Source organism: Peromyscus eremicus, chromosome 4 (genome assembly GCF_949786415.1).
Source record: "Peromyscus eremicus chromosome 4, PerEre_H2_v1, whole genome shotgun sequence".
Taxonomy (NCBI): domain Eukaryota; kingdom Metazoa; phylum Chordata; class Mammalia; order Rodentia; family Cricetidae; genus Peromyscus; species Peromyscus eremicus.
In genome coordinates, this window is record NC_081419.1 from 1,226,966 (window position 1) to 1,241,344 (window position 14,379).

Consider the following 14,379-nt stretch of genomic DNA (forward strand, 5'->3'; position numbering starts at 1 on the left):
TAGATAAAGCAGCTGGGCCTGGAGACCATGTACAGAAACCGTCATGATGTCGGTGCTACCACAGACTAAAGCAGCTGGGCCTGGAGACCATGTACAGAAACCGTCATGACGCCAGTGCTACCATAGACTAAAGCAGCTGGGCCTGGAGACCATGTACAGAAACCGTCATGACGCCGGTGCTACCATAGACTAAAGCAGCTGGGCCTGGAGACCATATACAGAAACCGTCATGATGTCGGTGCTACCATAGATAAAGCAGCTGGGCCTGGAGACCATATACAGAAACCGTCATGATGTCGGTGCTACCATAGATAAAGCAGCTGGGCCTGGAGACCATGTACAGAAACCGTCATGATGTCGGTGCTACCATAGATAAAGCAGCTGGGCCTGGAGACCATGTACAGAAACCGTCATGATGTCGGTGCTACCATAGATAAAGCAGCTGGGCCTGGAGACCATGTACAGAAACCGTCATGATGTCGGTGCTACCATAGATAAAGCAGCTGGGCCTGGAGACCATGTACAGAAACCGTCATGACGCCGGTGCTACCATAGATAAAGCAGCTGGGCCTGGAGACCATGTACAGAAACTGTCATGATGTCGGTGCTACCATAGATAAAGCAGCTGGGCCTGGAGACCATGTACAGAAACCGTCATGACGCCGGTGCTACCATAGATAAAGCAGCTGGGCCTGGAGACCATGTACAGAAACTGTCATGATGTCGGTGCTACCATAGATAAAGCAGCTGGGCCTGGAGACCATGTACAGAAACCGTCATGATGTTGGTGCTACCATAGATAAAGCAGCTGGGCCTGGAGACCATGTACAGAAACCGTCATGATGTTGGTGCTACCATAGATAAAGCAGCTGGGCCTGGAGACCATGTACAGAAACCGTCAGCTGCTGTAAGCCTGTCTTCTCTTTCAGTTGGTTGTTAGGCATTCTGTTACAGTACTGAGAAGCTGACAAACGCACCTGGGAAGCAGCCTTCTAGAACCCCATCCACTCAGGATAGATCCTTATGAGATACTCCCTCCACTTCCTCTCAGCTTTTGGTGGCTGTTCAGTGCCTCTGAGTGCATTTTTACGTATTTTTTCCCCAAGCTTTGTCATTGCTGGCTTCAGGAGCCTACATTCTGTCACTGCCGAGAGCCAGACTTCCTTAGATATCAAGCAGCCCCCCTCTGCATCAGCATAAATGGAAGCTCAGGGGTACCATTATATAGAGACTGGAACCTCCTTCCTCCCACAGTGAGCACCTAGAGAAAAGCCTCTGAGGGAAGTAGGGAGAGGGGACCCAGCTTTGCCCCATCTGGTCACAGAACAAACAAGGCCACAGCCCTGGGAAGCTGTGTCACACAGGACTAAGACACTGGGAACACCCCTAGCAGGTACCCCAACATCACATGGTACTGAGATCCTGGGAACACTCCCAGCAGGTACCCCAAATCACATGGTACTGAGACACTGGGAACACCCTCAGCAGGTACCCCAACATCACATGGTACTGAGATCCTGGGAACACCCCAGCAGGTACCCCAACATCACATGGTACTGAGATGCTGGGAACACCCCAGCAGGTACCCCAACATCACATGGTACTGAGATCCTGGGAACACCCCAGCAGATACCCCAACATCACATGGTACTGAGATCCTGGGAACACCCCAGCAGGTACCCCAACATCACATGGTACTAAGGTACTGGGAACACCCCAGCAGGTACCCCAACATCACATGGTACTGAGATACTGGGAACACCCCAGCAGATACCCCAACATAACATGGTACTGAGATCCTGGGAACACTCCCAGCAGGTACCCCAACATCACATGGTACTGAGACACTGGGAACACCCTCAGCAGGTACCCCAACATCACATGGTACTGAGATCCTGGGAACACCCTCAGCAGGTACCCCAACATCACATGGTACTGAGATCCTGGGAACACCCCAGCAGATACCCCAACATCACATGGTACTAAGGTACTGGGAACACCCCAGCAGGTACCCCAACATCGCATGGTACTGAGATACTGAGAACACCCCAGCAGGTACCCCAACATCGCATGGTACTGAGATGCTGGGAACACCCCAGCAGGTACCCCAACATCACATGGTACTGAGATCCTGGGAACACCCTCAGCAGGTACCCCAACATCACATGGTACTGAGATCCTGGGAACACCCCAGCAGATACCCCAACATCACATGGTACTGAGGTACTGGGAACACCCCAGCAGGTACCCCAACATCGCATGGTACTGAGATCCTGGGAACACCCCAGCAGGTACCCCAACATCGCATGGTACTGAGATCCTGGGAACACCCCAGCAGATACCCCAACATCACATGGTACTGAGGTACTGGGAACACCCCAGCAGATACCCCAACATCACATGGTACTGAGATCCTGGGAACACTCCCAGCAGATACCCCAACATCACATGGTACTGAGATCCTGGGAACACCCCAGCAGATACCCCAATATCACATGGTACTGAGATACTGGGAACACCCTCAGCAGATACCCCAACATCACATGGTACTGAGATCCTGGGGACACCCCAGCAGATACCCCAATATCACATGGTACTGAGATACTGGGAACACCCTCAGCAGATACCCCAACATCACATGGTACTGAGATCCTGGGAACACCCCAGCAGATACCCCAATATCACATGGTACTGAGATGCTGGAAACATCCCAGCAGGTACCCCAACATCACATGGTACTGAGACACTGGGAACACCCCCAGGGTAGTACTCAATACATGTGCACTGCTGCATTCTGCTCTTGCCTTCCCGAAAATCAACGGCAACCAGGGCCATCCATCCTGGCAGGACCGTGTTTCACGCACCACTTCCCACCATCTCTCCTTACCACTTTGAGGTCAAACATGGTCAGCCAGAAGCGGGGTTGGGGGTGGGCTGTTCTGGTGCCTTAACCTAGGGCATCAGAGCCTCAAAGTTGTAGACTCTACACCCCCTCTCCACTCTGCAAAGCTTCCTGCCCAGAAAGAGCCGATCTGATCCCTGTCTGCATCCTCCACACAGAGCATGGAGGGTGCCCCTGAGCAGACTCCCCATACTGATATCATCTGCATTTATGCAATGCAGCCTCTGCCCATTATTTAATTAATTCAGGTCAACGAACAGCTCCATGCATGTTATTAGCAATTATAAAACCGGAGAACTGAAGTTTCACACATGCGTGCTCCAAAGTACTGGAGAGGAAGAAATGAAGAGAATAGCCAAGAGGCAGGCTTTTTTTTTTTTTTTTTAATGAAAATAAAATTATACTGTTACACAGAGAAATCCTGTCTCAAAAAAACCAAAAACAGAAAAAAAAATATAAAAGTAAAATCAAATATGATAAACAGCCAAAAGATAAACTCAAAGGCCAAGATAAACAAGTATCAATCAGATACTTTGAGGTTGACCCATATTTATCCTAAGATCAATTCTGCACCCAAATCTTTGTTGATCCTTGGGACAGAGATGACTTCAAGGTGGAAGCATGGCGGGGACAATGCTTAGATGAGAAAGGGGTTACTTTGGTGTTAGTGAGTGAGGTGACAAGCTCGGGCAGTATGATGGCTAATCTTGGTTGTCAACTTTCAACTAAAATCTATGTTGCTAGGCACTCCTGTCAGGGTGTTCTTTAGATCTGTTTGAGTATTTGAAGAGGGAAGAGCTACTTGGAACCTGGGCCATGCTCTCAGGTGGCTGCCCACATAAAAGGGCATGTTAGGAAGAAATCGTTTTGTTTTTAACCTGCTTGCCCTCACTCCCCCTGGCAAGTTCATCTCTCCTGTTGCTGCAACCAGTACTAAGTCCAACTCCTTCAGGACTCCAGGGTAAACTGAAAACCAACAGCTGTTCAGGAACCCTCTGGGACTCCAGTGCCAGACTGCAACTGTTCAGGTGTCAAACACCAGGGACTGCACAACTACTGGACTCTTCGGCTTTCCATCATGAGCCCGACATTGTTAGACTACCCAGATGGACCACAGCCTGTAAACCATTCTATCCAACTCCCTTCACTCTATCCGTTCTGTTCCTTAGAGAAGCCTGGCTTATACAGGCTGTCCTTCTGGCCACAGTGGCATGGATGTCCCAGAACTTCCTTGCTTCTTATACAAAGGTCTCACCTACACCTCCCAGGTCCTTGCATCCGTGATGACAGATTAGCAAATGTCTAATATGTGAGGACCTTGCTGGTGAGATGAGTAGGGAAGAGGCACTGAGCTGAAAGTTGGCTACAAAATGAGGCTACCTGGGTGATCTGGAGTGCCCTGTGCGGCAGCTGGATTAGGAGCAGGTTGTACAAGGACCTTCACTCCCATTTTCTCATGAACTCAATGAGAACCCAGCTAAGGCCCCAGAGCCTGCCTCAAACAGTCTCCCATGCAATCCTCCTCAAGGACCAAGGCCAGGCTGTAGAGCCTTCAACTGGGCCAATCTCAGTCCACCTTACCACAGACCTTAGAAAGTTCAAGTCACGCCGGGCGGTGGCGGCGCACGCCTTTAATCCCAGCACTCGGGAGGCAGAGCCAGGTGGATCTCTGTGAGTTCGAGGCCAGCCTGGGCTACCAAGTGAGTTCCAGGAAAAGACGCAAAGCTACACAGAGAAACCCTGTCTTGAAAAACCAAAAAAAAAAAAAAAAAAAAGAAAGTTCAAGTCCCTGCCTGGTCCTGTCAGGAGGTTCCAGGAACACAGAAGGGTGGAACTAGAGCCCACTTCACCTAGGGCCATGCTTCCTGGAAAAGCTGCGTCCCCACCACACTGCAGCTGGACAGTCAGTGCTGGTGAGTGCACACGGGCTCCAGGACAGGTGAGTGGGATGGACTCCTACCTGGAACTGGACTCCTGTGTGTCGTCCCTGGTCTGGGAGGTAGTAAAGCAGATCTACGCCATTTCCTAACTCAGTTTCCCTAGCACAGGCCTTGCATAGAGTACATGTTCAGTGCATGGCAGCCATGGTACACCATCCAGAGGGTGGAGGAGAGGTCCAGTCAGGAACATGACTTCAGCACAGCGGCTGTGCTCATGCACAGAACATGGGGCCGGCGAGACAGCTCAATGTATGCCTGCCACCAAACTTGATAACCTGAGTTCAATCCCCAGAACCTACATGATGGAAGCAGAGACTCGATTCCTGAAAGCTGACCTCTGACCTCTACACATGAACCCACATCCATAACACAAAATAAATAAAATGCAATTACAGTACTGTTAATAAAATAAGTCTTAGATGCTAAAGAGAAGGCTTAGTGAATACTGCTTTTGCAGAAGACCCAAATTTAGCTCCTACTACCCATATGGGACAGCTCATAAATGCCTATTAACTTCAGCTTTGGGGGATTCAAAATCTCTGGCCTCCTTTGGCACCTGCACTTACATGTACATACTCCACGTACAGGACATTAAATAATAATAATAATAAAACACAACTCTTTTAAAATTAAGTATTAGAAAGGAAGGAGAGGAGAGGAGAGGAGAGGAGAGGAGAGGAGAGGAGAGGAGAGGAGAGGAGAGGAGAGGAGAGGAGAGGAGAGATTGCTCACTGAATGGTTAAAAGCACTTGCTGCTCTTCCAGAAGACTCAAAAGTTCCCCGCACCCACATCCAATGACTTATAACCACTTATAACTTTAATCAGAGGATCTGGTGCCCCTTCTGGCCTCCTTGGGCACTCAAACACATGGCACTGGCACACACACACACACACACTTGCAGGCAGGGGAGACAGAGACATACATACACATAAATGAAAATCTTTTTCAAAAACAAAATATTTTTAATGACAGAGCACGGGCTTCAGAGACGGCTCAGTCAGCAAAGTGCTTGCCACAGAAGCATGAGAACCTGAGTTCGATCCTCAGCATCCACTGAAAGGGCAGGGGAGGGGGCATAATAGCAGCATGTGCTTGTGATTCCAGGTCTGAGGAGGTGGAGCGAGGTAGATGTCTGGGACTTGCTGACTAGCCAACTTGACCTAATGTGAGAACTCATTTCAAGAACCTCTTTCAAAAAAAAAAAAAAAAAAAAGGATGGTGCCCAAGGTTGATGTCCACATGTGCTCATTAGGCATTCATACACAGAGACTCCGGGGATAGAACCCATGGCCTTTCACATGCTAAGCAAATGCCTAAGGACACCAGATTAAACAACAATGAACACAAAAGCTAGACCATGGAAGCCCAGGAACTTGGGGCTGCGCTGGCCTCCCAGGGTTGCAGGAATCACCCTTCCTGGTCCAGCTGCCACGAGAAAGCACAAGAACATATGTGTGGGGAGGGACCGCCCCACACAGTGGCAGGACTATGACAATTAGACACAGCTGGGCCACATGGCGTGAAGGCACAGTTGCCCCTTACCTGCCCCAGCCTCCTCCTGCCTCACCCTCTCCCTCCTGCAGCTTCTGAAGCCAGCTGCACCGACAGATGCTACCTCCCAACAATGACTCCTCTTACAATGGCCTGAACTCTTCCAGAGGAGGCCCAAAGTGTCCCCCTCCCCCTCCTGCCTGAGCCCCTGTAACCCACGGCCTCCCTAGCCCACATAGGGGCTGATCCCGGCACCCTGGTTTTCAACAAGGCAGCTGCTGAGAAGCCCAGCTCCCTCACCCTGCAAAATGTGGGGGAAATGAGCAACTGCCCTCTGCCTCGGGCGCTGGGTGTTTACAGGGGACATAAACATCGTGCTGACAGGCTTGGCACACACTGTGAGCTCAGCCCCAGGCATGAGGCTGGCAGGCAAGCCTGTGACAAGCCACCATGAACTTGTTACTAGGAAACCAAAGGGGACATGGGGGGCAGGGGCTTCTTCGTTTTGTTTTTCTGCGACCTCGGCCCACACCAGACTACGGCCCACACCAGACTACGGTTCATCTCAGGGCACAGGCAGCAGAAAGTGGCTGCTGTGGACTGGATGGTCTGTTTGTGGGGACATATGGACAGACAAGGACCCTAGACACCTTTAATCACTCTCTGTTGGAAGAGTCACTCTACCTACAGGTAGGAGCCAGGAACTACCTGGCCAGACCTACCTGGCTACAAGCCTGTTGGGACTCTGCCCGACCCCCCACCCTCCAACACACACACACACACACACACACACACACACACACACACACACACAGAGAGAGAGAGAGAGAGAGAGAGAGAGAGAGAGAGAGAGAGAGAGAGAGAGAAACCACCACTTTTCTGAGAATTCTTTCTAAGCAGCAGAAGAGCCTAGAAACATCGACAAATAAATAAATAAGCAAGCAAGCAGGCGGCACTGGGTCACAAGGACTGGTCCCATAGGGACACCCTAGGCCCCAGGCAGATGGTCCAGGGTTTCAGTTCCTCCTTGTCACAAGACCGTGTGGCCTCCAGCAAGGCACTTCCCCTCCTGAAGCTCTAATTTTCAACTGCAAAATGGAGGACGGAGCCTCCACCTATGCCGCCAAGGCTGAAATGGCAGGGAAGCCAGCAGGGGCAATGTGGGGAATACACAGGACCCTTCACACAAGGACTGCAATATTCCGAGCATCCATCACCCCGTGTCTGTCCCCACCCCTCTCTCGATGGGGATGAGCGCCAGGGTACATGTGTGAAGACCAGACCACAACTTGAAGGAGACAGTTCTCTCCTTCTACCTGGTAGGTCCTGGGACTTGAACTCAGGCTGTCAGGCTTGGCCGCAAGCACCTTTCCCTGCTGAGCCATCTCACTGGTCCTAGCTCTTCCTTCTAACACTCTGTGTTAGGCTCAGGTCAAGTGATCTGCCTGCTCTGCTTCTTACAGAGGACCTGCAGGGAGCACTCCCTTATCACGACAGTGATGCAGTAAAACAATGAAAACTCAGGGTCAAGGTCACCCAGCGCTCTAGACAGACATCAGGGGAAGGCATCCTTTTGGTACGGCAGGGCTGTGGATGGCTTCTGAGAAGTGGTGTCTAGGCTGGGTTTTGTAGAATGAATAGGAGTTTGGCAATACCAAAGATGCCAAGTGCATGACTGAACTTCTACAGAGGAACCCTGTGTGGCCTGCTTATTCATTTTTCAGCATTCCCCCTTATGTGGTTCTGTGTGCCACGTCTGTGCTAAATATAAGAGACATGACATCAGGAAGGCCAAGTCTTCATATCTCAGGGTTTCTAAAATGCATCGCTGGATTTGGAAGGCCCCGTTAGGCAGGACAAAGCTCTCTGCTGCTTGTAGGAAAATGGCAGCGTATCCACACATGACTTTAAAACTCCTTTTTCTGGATGCCTCTGACAGGAGAGAAAGACCCTGGCTGGCTTGGTCCTGTGAGATCCTGTGCCTTGTCCGCTGTTACATATACCTGAACAGTTAGTCAGAGCGGAAGGGGCATGGGGAGCCTGCCCCCCACATCAGGAAGGCCCCTTGCTTTCTCTAGCACAGAGATCCTGCAGTGCTGGGATCAGGAAACCTACTGAAGTCTTGACAGCTGTGGCCCACTGCACTCCCACTGTACTGAGAGGCTCACACTGGAGGGAGCTCACAGAGAGAGGCTGTTCTCAGCCCACCAGCGCAGGCCAGTTACTCTCAGGCCAGAATGAGACAGGAAGTGTTTCTAAGTCCCCAACCTAACCTGCAGCCCTCTTCACAGGCGAGGGGATTGGGCAGTTGGTCAGACAAGAGGGCGGGGCTATACTCCCAGGTCACCAGAGTCAGAACTGCGGGCCCTAAGTTCCCAAGTAAGATATAAATGAGACCCAGACTCTCTCCAGACCCCTGGCCAAAACTCAGCAGTGGCTGGCCTGGCATGCAATTCAACAGATCCTGCCGAGTCCTCAGAAGGCATTCCAACAGACAGCTGTTACGGTGGGGACACATTTGCTTTGGTTTCAGTAGTCACTGGTAAGGTGATCATGTTCCTGTAAGCAACAGTGTTAATGACACTCACTGGGTCACTGTGGTGGTCTGAATGTAACTGGCCCCATAAGCTCACAGGAGGTGGCACTATTAGGAGGTGTGGCTTTGTTGGAGGAAGTACGTCACTGTAGGGGTGGGCTTTGAGGTCTCCTATATTCAAGTCACACCCAGTGTCACAGTTCACTTTCTCTTGCCTGAAGATCAAGATGTAGAACTCTCAGCTCCTTCTCTCCCAGCACCGTGCCTGCCTGCATGCCGCCATGTCTCAGCCATGATGATAATGGACTAAATCTCTGAAGCTGTAAGCCACCCCATTAAATGTTTTCCTTTAAAAGAGTCGCCATGGTTATGACGTCTCTTCACAGCAACAGAAACCCTAACGTAGACAGCCACCAAAAGAGAGAGACAGGAACAGAGGTTGTGAGAAAGCACTTGCCGCACAAGTGTAAGGATCTGAGTTCAACTCTCCAGAACCCCTGTAAAGGCTGGACATGGTAGCAAGCGCTTCTATAATCCCAGTGCTGTTAGAGAGCATTGCAGAGGGGCCAAGGCTTGGCGTTTTCTGGGGTCAGATGGGAGAAAAACAGTCACCCTCCCAGGTCACTGCCACCCCTGCCACCACCTCTGTACCTCAACTCCTCCCAGAGCATGGAATGGCTCCAAACCTCCTCCATTTATATATCTTAAGAATTACTGCAAAGTTGTTTCATAATGCAGTAAAATATACAGCTATCCACTTACAGAGAAGTTACAGTCCCTGGCTTGGCCATTTGTTTAAGGCTGAAAACTAATTTACCTCAGAGGACAATGAAGTCAGAGCCAGCACAAAGCAGGCTCTGCCATGGCAGACTGTGGAGTCTGTGACCTCAAAGGGACATCTGTGCAGGTTTCAGAGTGCAGACAGAGAAAGTGAGACCCTTGGAGGGACCAAGAAACTTGAGGCAGTAACACAGAGCACTGCCAAGAGAGCTAGACAGCCTAATATGAGTGATGCACACTCTTGCTTTCCTGGGCCCGGGGAATGCTCCAGCCATGTCACCTGGGCACAAAGAGCCCTGACAGGCAAGAGGAAGACCATGGGACAAAACCTTCGAAACCCCAGGGCCCTAACTGCTGCACCTCACATGTACACACTGTTCTTGTGCCAGCAAGACCCTTCTGTACGAAGTGGCCACCAGTCCCGCAGATGTAGACTGGGGGGCAGGCCTGAGAGGTGGGATCAGACACTTCCAGAGGCACGCCATCATGCAAATGCAGGTGGCAATTTTTAGAGCAATTGAAAAGCCGGCCTTTCCTTTTGGGCTTATTTTGCTTAATAATGACATTTTTAAGTGGCAGTGTTTTGTGTTCGCTGTCTCAGCCAGCTGCTCCGACTGCTTGATCACACACTACTTAACAATCTGAAGAGGGAGCTAAGAGCCTTTTCCAGTGTTCCTCGCGTATGGGGTTCTGCTCAAGCTCCCAGAAGGACATGTGAAACCACAGCTCCTACTGCCCAGCTCAGTGGCCCAGGGCCATGCACGGTTGTCATGTAACAAATGGATCTGGACCAATCACAAACTATATGCCCAGCCAGGGGACTGACTGAAAACGCAATTTCTTGTTGGCAGCTGTTCTGCGGAAAACATCACTCTGGAAACATTCTGGGTCAATCAGTTCAAATAAAATACATTCTTCAGATTAACTTCACCTGCTTCTTCTTCCGCTTTTGATGTGGCTACTAGAAAATCAGCAGTCGGGCATATAACTCATGTTTGTTTTCCTCCACACGGCGCTGCCACGGCCACTTAGAAGCCAGGGAGAGAGATGCTCTCAGCCAGTGAGGCAGATTAGGTGAGAGCCCCCAGGCGCTCATGGTGCCGTGAGCACCCTGGGGTTCACTCACACCCTCCAGTGCTGCTGTCCTCCCAACAGTCCCAACAAGCAGGTACCGACGTCATGTGTCACAAAGAGGAAACTGAGGTACATCGAAGCAAGCAACCTGCCAAGACCACCTGAGCAGGAAATGACAGTACTAGGACTCAGCTCACTGCTCCAGCAGTGGATGGTCCAAGCAGACAATCAGGGCCGCCCTCAGGTGAGTGAGAGGGTGGCTCTTGTCAAGGCTGGTCTATGTGCTGTGGGACTGTAAAGTCTCTAGGCAGGTGCTACATGGAGTTCCAGGACCCCTCAGCCAGAGACACAGAGGCAGCCTGCCTGTCCCTTGTGACCCATCTGCCCTCTCCAAAAATTGCCTTTGTGCTTCTACCTCCTGTCTGAAGCATGGGGTCTCAGGAGGCAGGCCCGGGACCCTACTCACTTTCTTATTGAAGGCCTGGCCCTGGCTAGACAGACAGACAAGGCTCAGCAACCAGGCAGCAACCGAACAAATGCATGGCTGATTCACTGCATACAATGTTCCCTTAGACTGTACCTGGAGCTCCAAGGAGACAGCCACATCAGGGAGCCAGTGTTTAACATCCGCCCCTCACCGCCACCACCACAAGCTACAGCGTCTGGGTCAGGGTGGCTGAAGACATGCAATATGATCACTATTGAGGATTCAGTCCCTTATACTCTGAAATGCTCCTCACAACACACAGCTGCTCCCACAAGATGACACCATCCCCAGCTGCTGCCTCACGCCCTCCTGAGGCGGTCTGCTTGTGTAATGGGCAAACACCACCACCAGTTCCACAGAGACCAGGTACCAGGAAATCTGCCTTCCAAGGAAAAGGTGGGTGGGGAGAGGGGGGTGGGGAGCACAGAAAATGTATTAAACTCGAGCCACTGGGACAAACTGCAACTTAAAGATTCAGACTCACCCTCCTTCCCTGTAATTTACGGTTCGGGTTTGCAGTAACCGCAAGGTGAAGGATTAAGGGGGCTCAGGGTAAATGTCACCCAGGAGCAGCCTTCAGCTGAGCAAGGCTACATGCTCTCCAACCTGCATTCCTATGGGAGCAGTTTTGGATAAAGAGACCAGTGGCAATCAGAAGGGCAGAGGAAGAGGGAGGTGGGTACCCAGGTTCCAGGGCAGACTCACCACATGTGAGTCCTTGGCATTGAAATGCGTCCCACGCACCATGGTACACAGGCTACCTCAGGATAGCTGTTTGGAAAACACGCTAGACCTAAAATACCAGGGTATTTCATACCCGGCCCAAGATACACAAGACCTACAGGGTCCTTGTCCTTCCAAATCCCATGCTGTGCCCACCTGAGGGACATTTCCAAAAGGTACAGGATGAAGGCTGAAGAGGGACATCAGGAGAACTACTCTTGGCACTGGCTCAGAGTTCCCCAGCCTCTAGAGGACCACCCAACTTGGAGGAGGGGTTAGGGCAGACTTGAAGTCAAAGTCTAGAATGCCACTTACTAGCTGAGTGACACAAAACCTGTTGCATCCTCCCTCTGAGCTCATTTCCCAGTCTGTGAAGGGGAGGCAACAGAAGGGTAGAGCTCACAAAGCATCAGAGGGGCAGGGTGCTGTGTGTGGTCCCAGCGAGAAAAGCTAGCGAGCACCGCCCACGCTGCAGTCCATCCAGGGCCACTGATGTCACACCAGGTACACCAGGCAGGTACTAGGGGCTGGAGTCTTCAGACACAGGGCCTGGCCTCAGGACCCTTCTAGTCTACTGGACACATTTAACCACCCAATCACTGAGTCTCTAAGATAGAGGTGCAGGCGCTGTGGTTAGGGACACACAAGGCTTCCCAGAGCAAAGGCACCTAGGATAACCCTGAGCTCGGCACATATCCCAGACTGCAACACCAGGGCAGAGGTGTCATGCCCTTGGGGAATCTCCCTTGTGCTGTGCCACCAGCCTGAATCCCTCTGTACCCCCATGGTGCCCTTCCTGCACCTCAGTGTTCTAAGTCCCTCCCCAACTCTGGAAAGGGGTCAGAGTCACAGTAGGGCCCAGCAAGCAAAGGCCTCAGGCCTTGGATGACTTTCATGGAACCCTTTTCCCTCTTAGTGTGCTCCCTATAACCCTGGAGGGTTCAACAGATGTCTGAAGGAACTCTGGGCTTCCACCCATGGGATCATCCCAGGCCTCCTGGCAACCCATTTCAGAATTCCCTCTGCCTCCAGGTGAGGAATCTCCAGCTCTCACAGAACTGCATGACAGGACTGCCAGCCTATGACAGACAAGCTAAGCTATGGATGAGTTCCAGGTATGTCTGACTGCCATCTGTGGGCTCCATGGGGCTCAGAATAGCTATGAATGCAGCCCAACATAAATCATAAACTCGTTTCAGACATTATAATTGGGAGGGGGCCTCTTGAGCATTAACTTTGCACATGACAATGTCACAAGGTTGGGCACATCTAATAGAGACCCTGCAAACACGCTGTGCTCCATCTCTGGAGACACCCCATGTGGGGGAGGGTGAATGCAGAAAACCCCAGCATGGAACCTTAAACAGCGGGTGCTCAGAACACGCTACCCACCCACCCCTGCGCCGCCGCCGCCGCCACCGCCGCCGCCGCCACCGCCGCATATTTCAATCCTTTCTGAGCTTGTGCACTGAGACATGAGGAGAGAGATAGCCAGAGTCTCCACAGAAGGAACGCATTTCTCAGAACAAGGCAATGTATGTGGTAAAAATGAGGACAGCGGTTTTCCAGGAGGCCCAAAGGAGCCTCAAGCTTGGGAGAAAAGCAGATATACACAGAAACACAGGCCGGGGCTGCCAATAACAAACTAGGCCCTGGACAGACCCAGCTCCTCCCAGCCTGGCCCCTCCTTGTCAGAATGAGGTGTCTGACCCCCTCTCTATCCCAGTTAGGCTCAGGGTGGGCTACTTCCCTTCCTTGACAGAGAGCTGGGTAATCCCACACTGGCCACATGATCCCACTCATAGGACCACAGCAGCCTGTAGAGCTAGGCCAAAGGCTCTTCATCCCTGTGGGGAAATGACCCAGCTCGGTCTGCACGTCGTAGAGGAAAAAAAAAAAATCCTCAGAGGAATTAAGCAGCATGGGACCACTAAGAAATAGGGAACCAGTGTTCCCCTGAAAGCCACACTGTAGCCAGGGGGGCTATAAGACAATCTGAGGCACAAGCCCCTCTGCTTAGAGCCTACCCAGTGTGACGCCCAAAGGCCAGGAAAGAGGAATACCAGGACACCTCACCTGCCCAGTGCCACTCCCAGCAGCTCCACAGAGGGAAACATTCCAAGAGAAAGGCCACCAACCATGACCAACAGACACCAAGGCAATTATCAGGCAGCTGGGCAGGCTTCTAGAAGGCAGCGGGTGCCCAGCAAGAGGATGCCTCTAACTCAGCCACGCAGAGAGCCCAGCTTCTGGCAGGGACATCGCAGAGAGGACAGTCAAGGCTGCCTTTGCCTGGAGAGCAGCTTTTACAACTGTGGAGCCTGGGGCTCCTTCCCTGTGCCCTCCCCGTCACCCTCCCTCCACTTACTCGGCCAGCTCTTCCAGGCTTCGGTAGACATCCTCATCATTCTCAGCTGTCTCCTCCGAGGGAAAAGGCCTGCAGG

The 14,379-nt window shown here is 51.7% G+C and overlaps 1 protein-coding gene across 1 annotated transcript in view; it reads right to left on the bottom strand.

Annotated features, from left to right (window-relative positions):
- Vav2 (vav guanine nucleotide exchange factor 2) overlaps positions 1–14,379 on the bottom strand; it is a 174,775-nt gene that overhangs the window by 48,103 nt on the left and 112,293 nt on the right. The window contains exon 4 of the mRNA XM_059259872.1: positions 14,304–14,372. Coding sequence (XP_059115855.1) covers positions 14,304–14,372 — 69 coding nt within the window. The remainder of the gene's footprint in view (positions 1–14,303; positions 14,373–14,379) is intronic.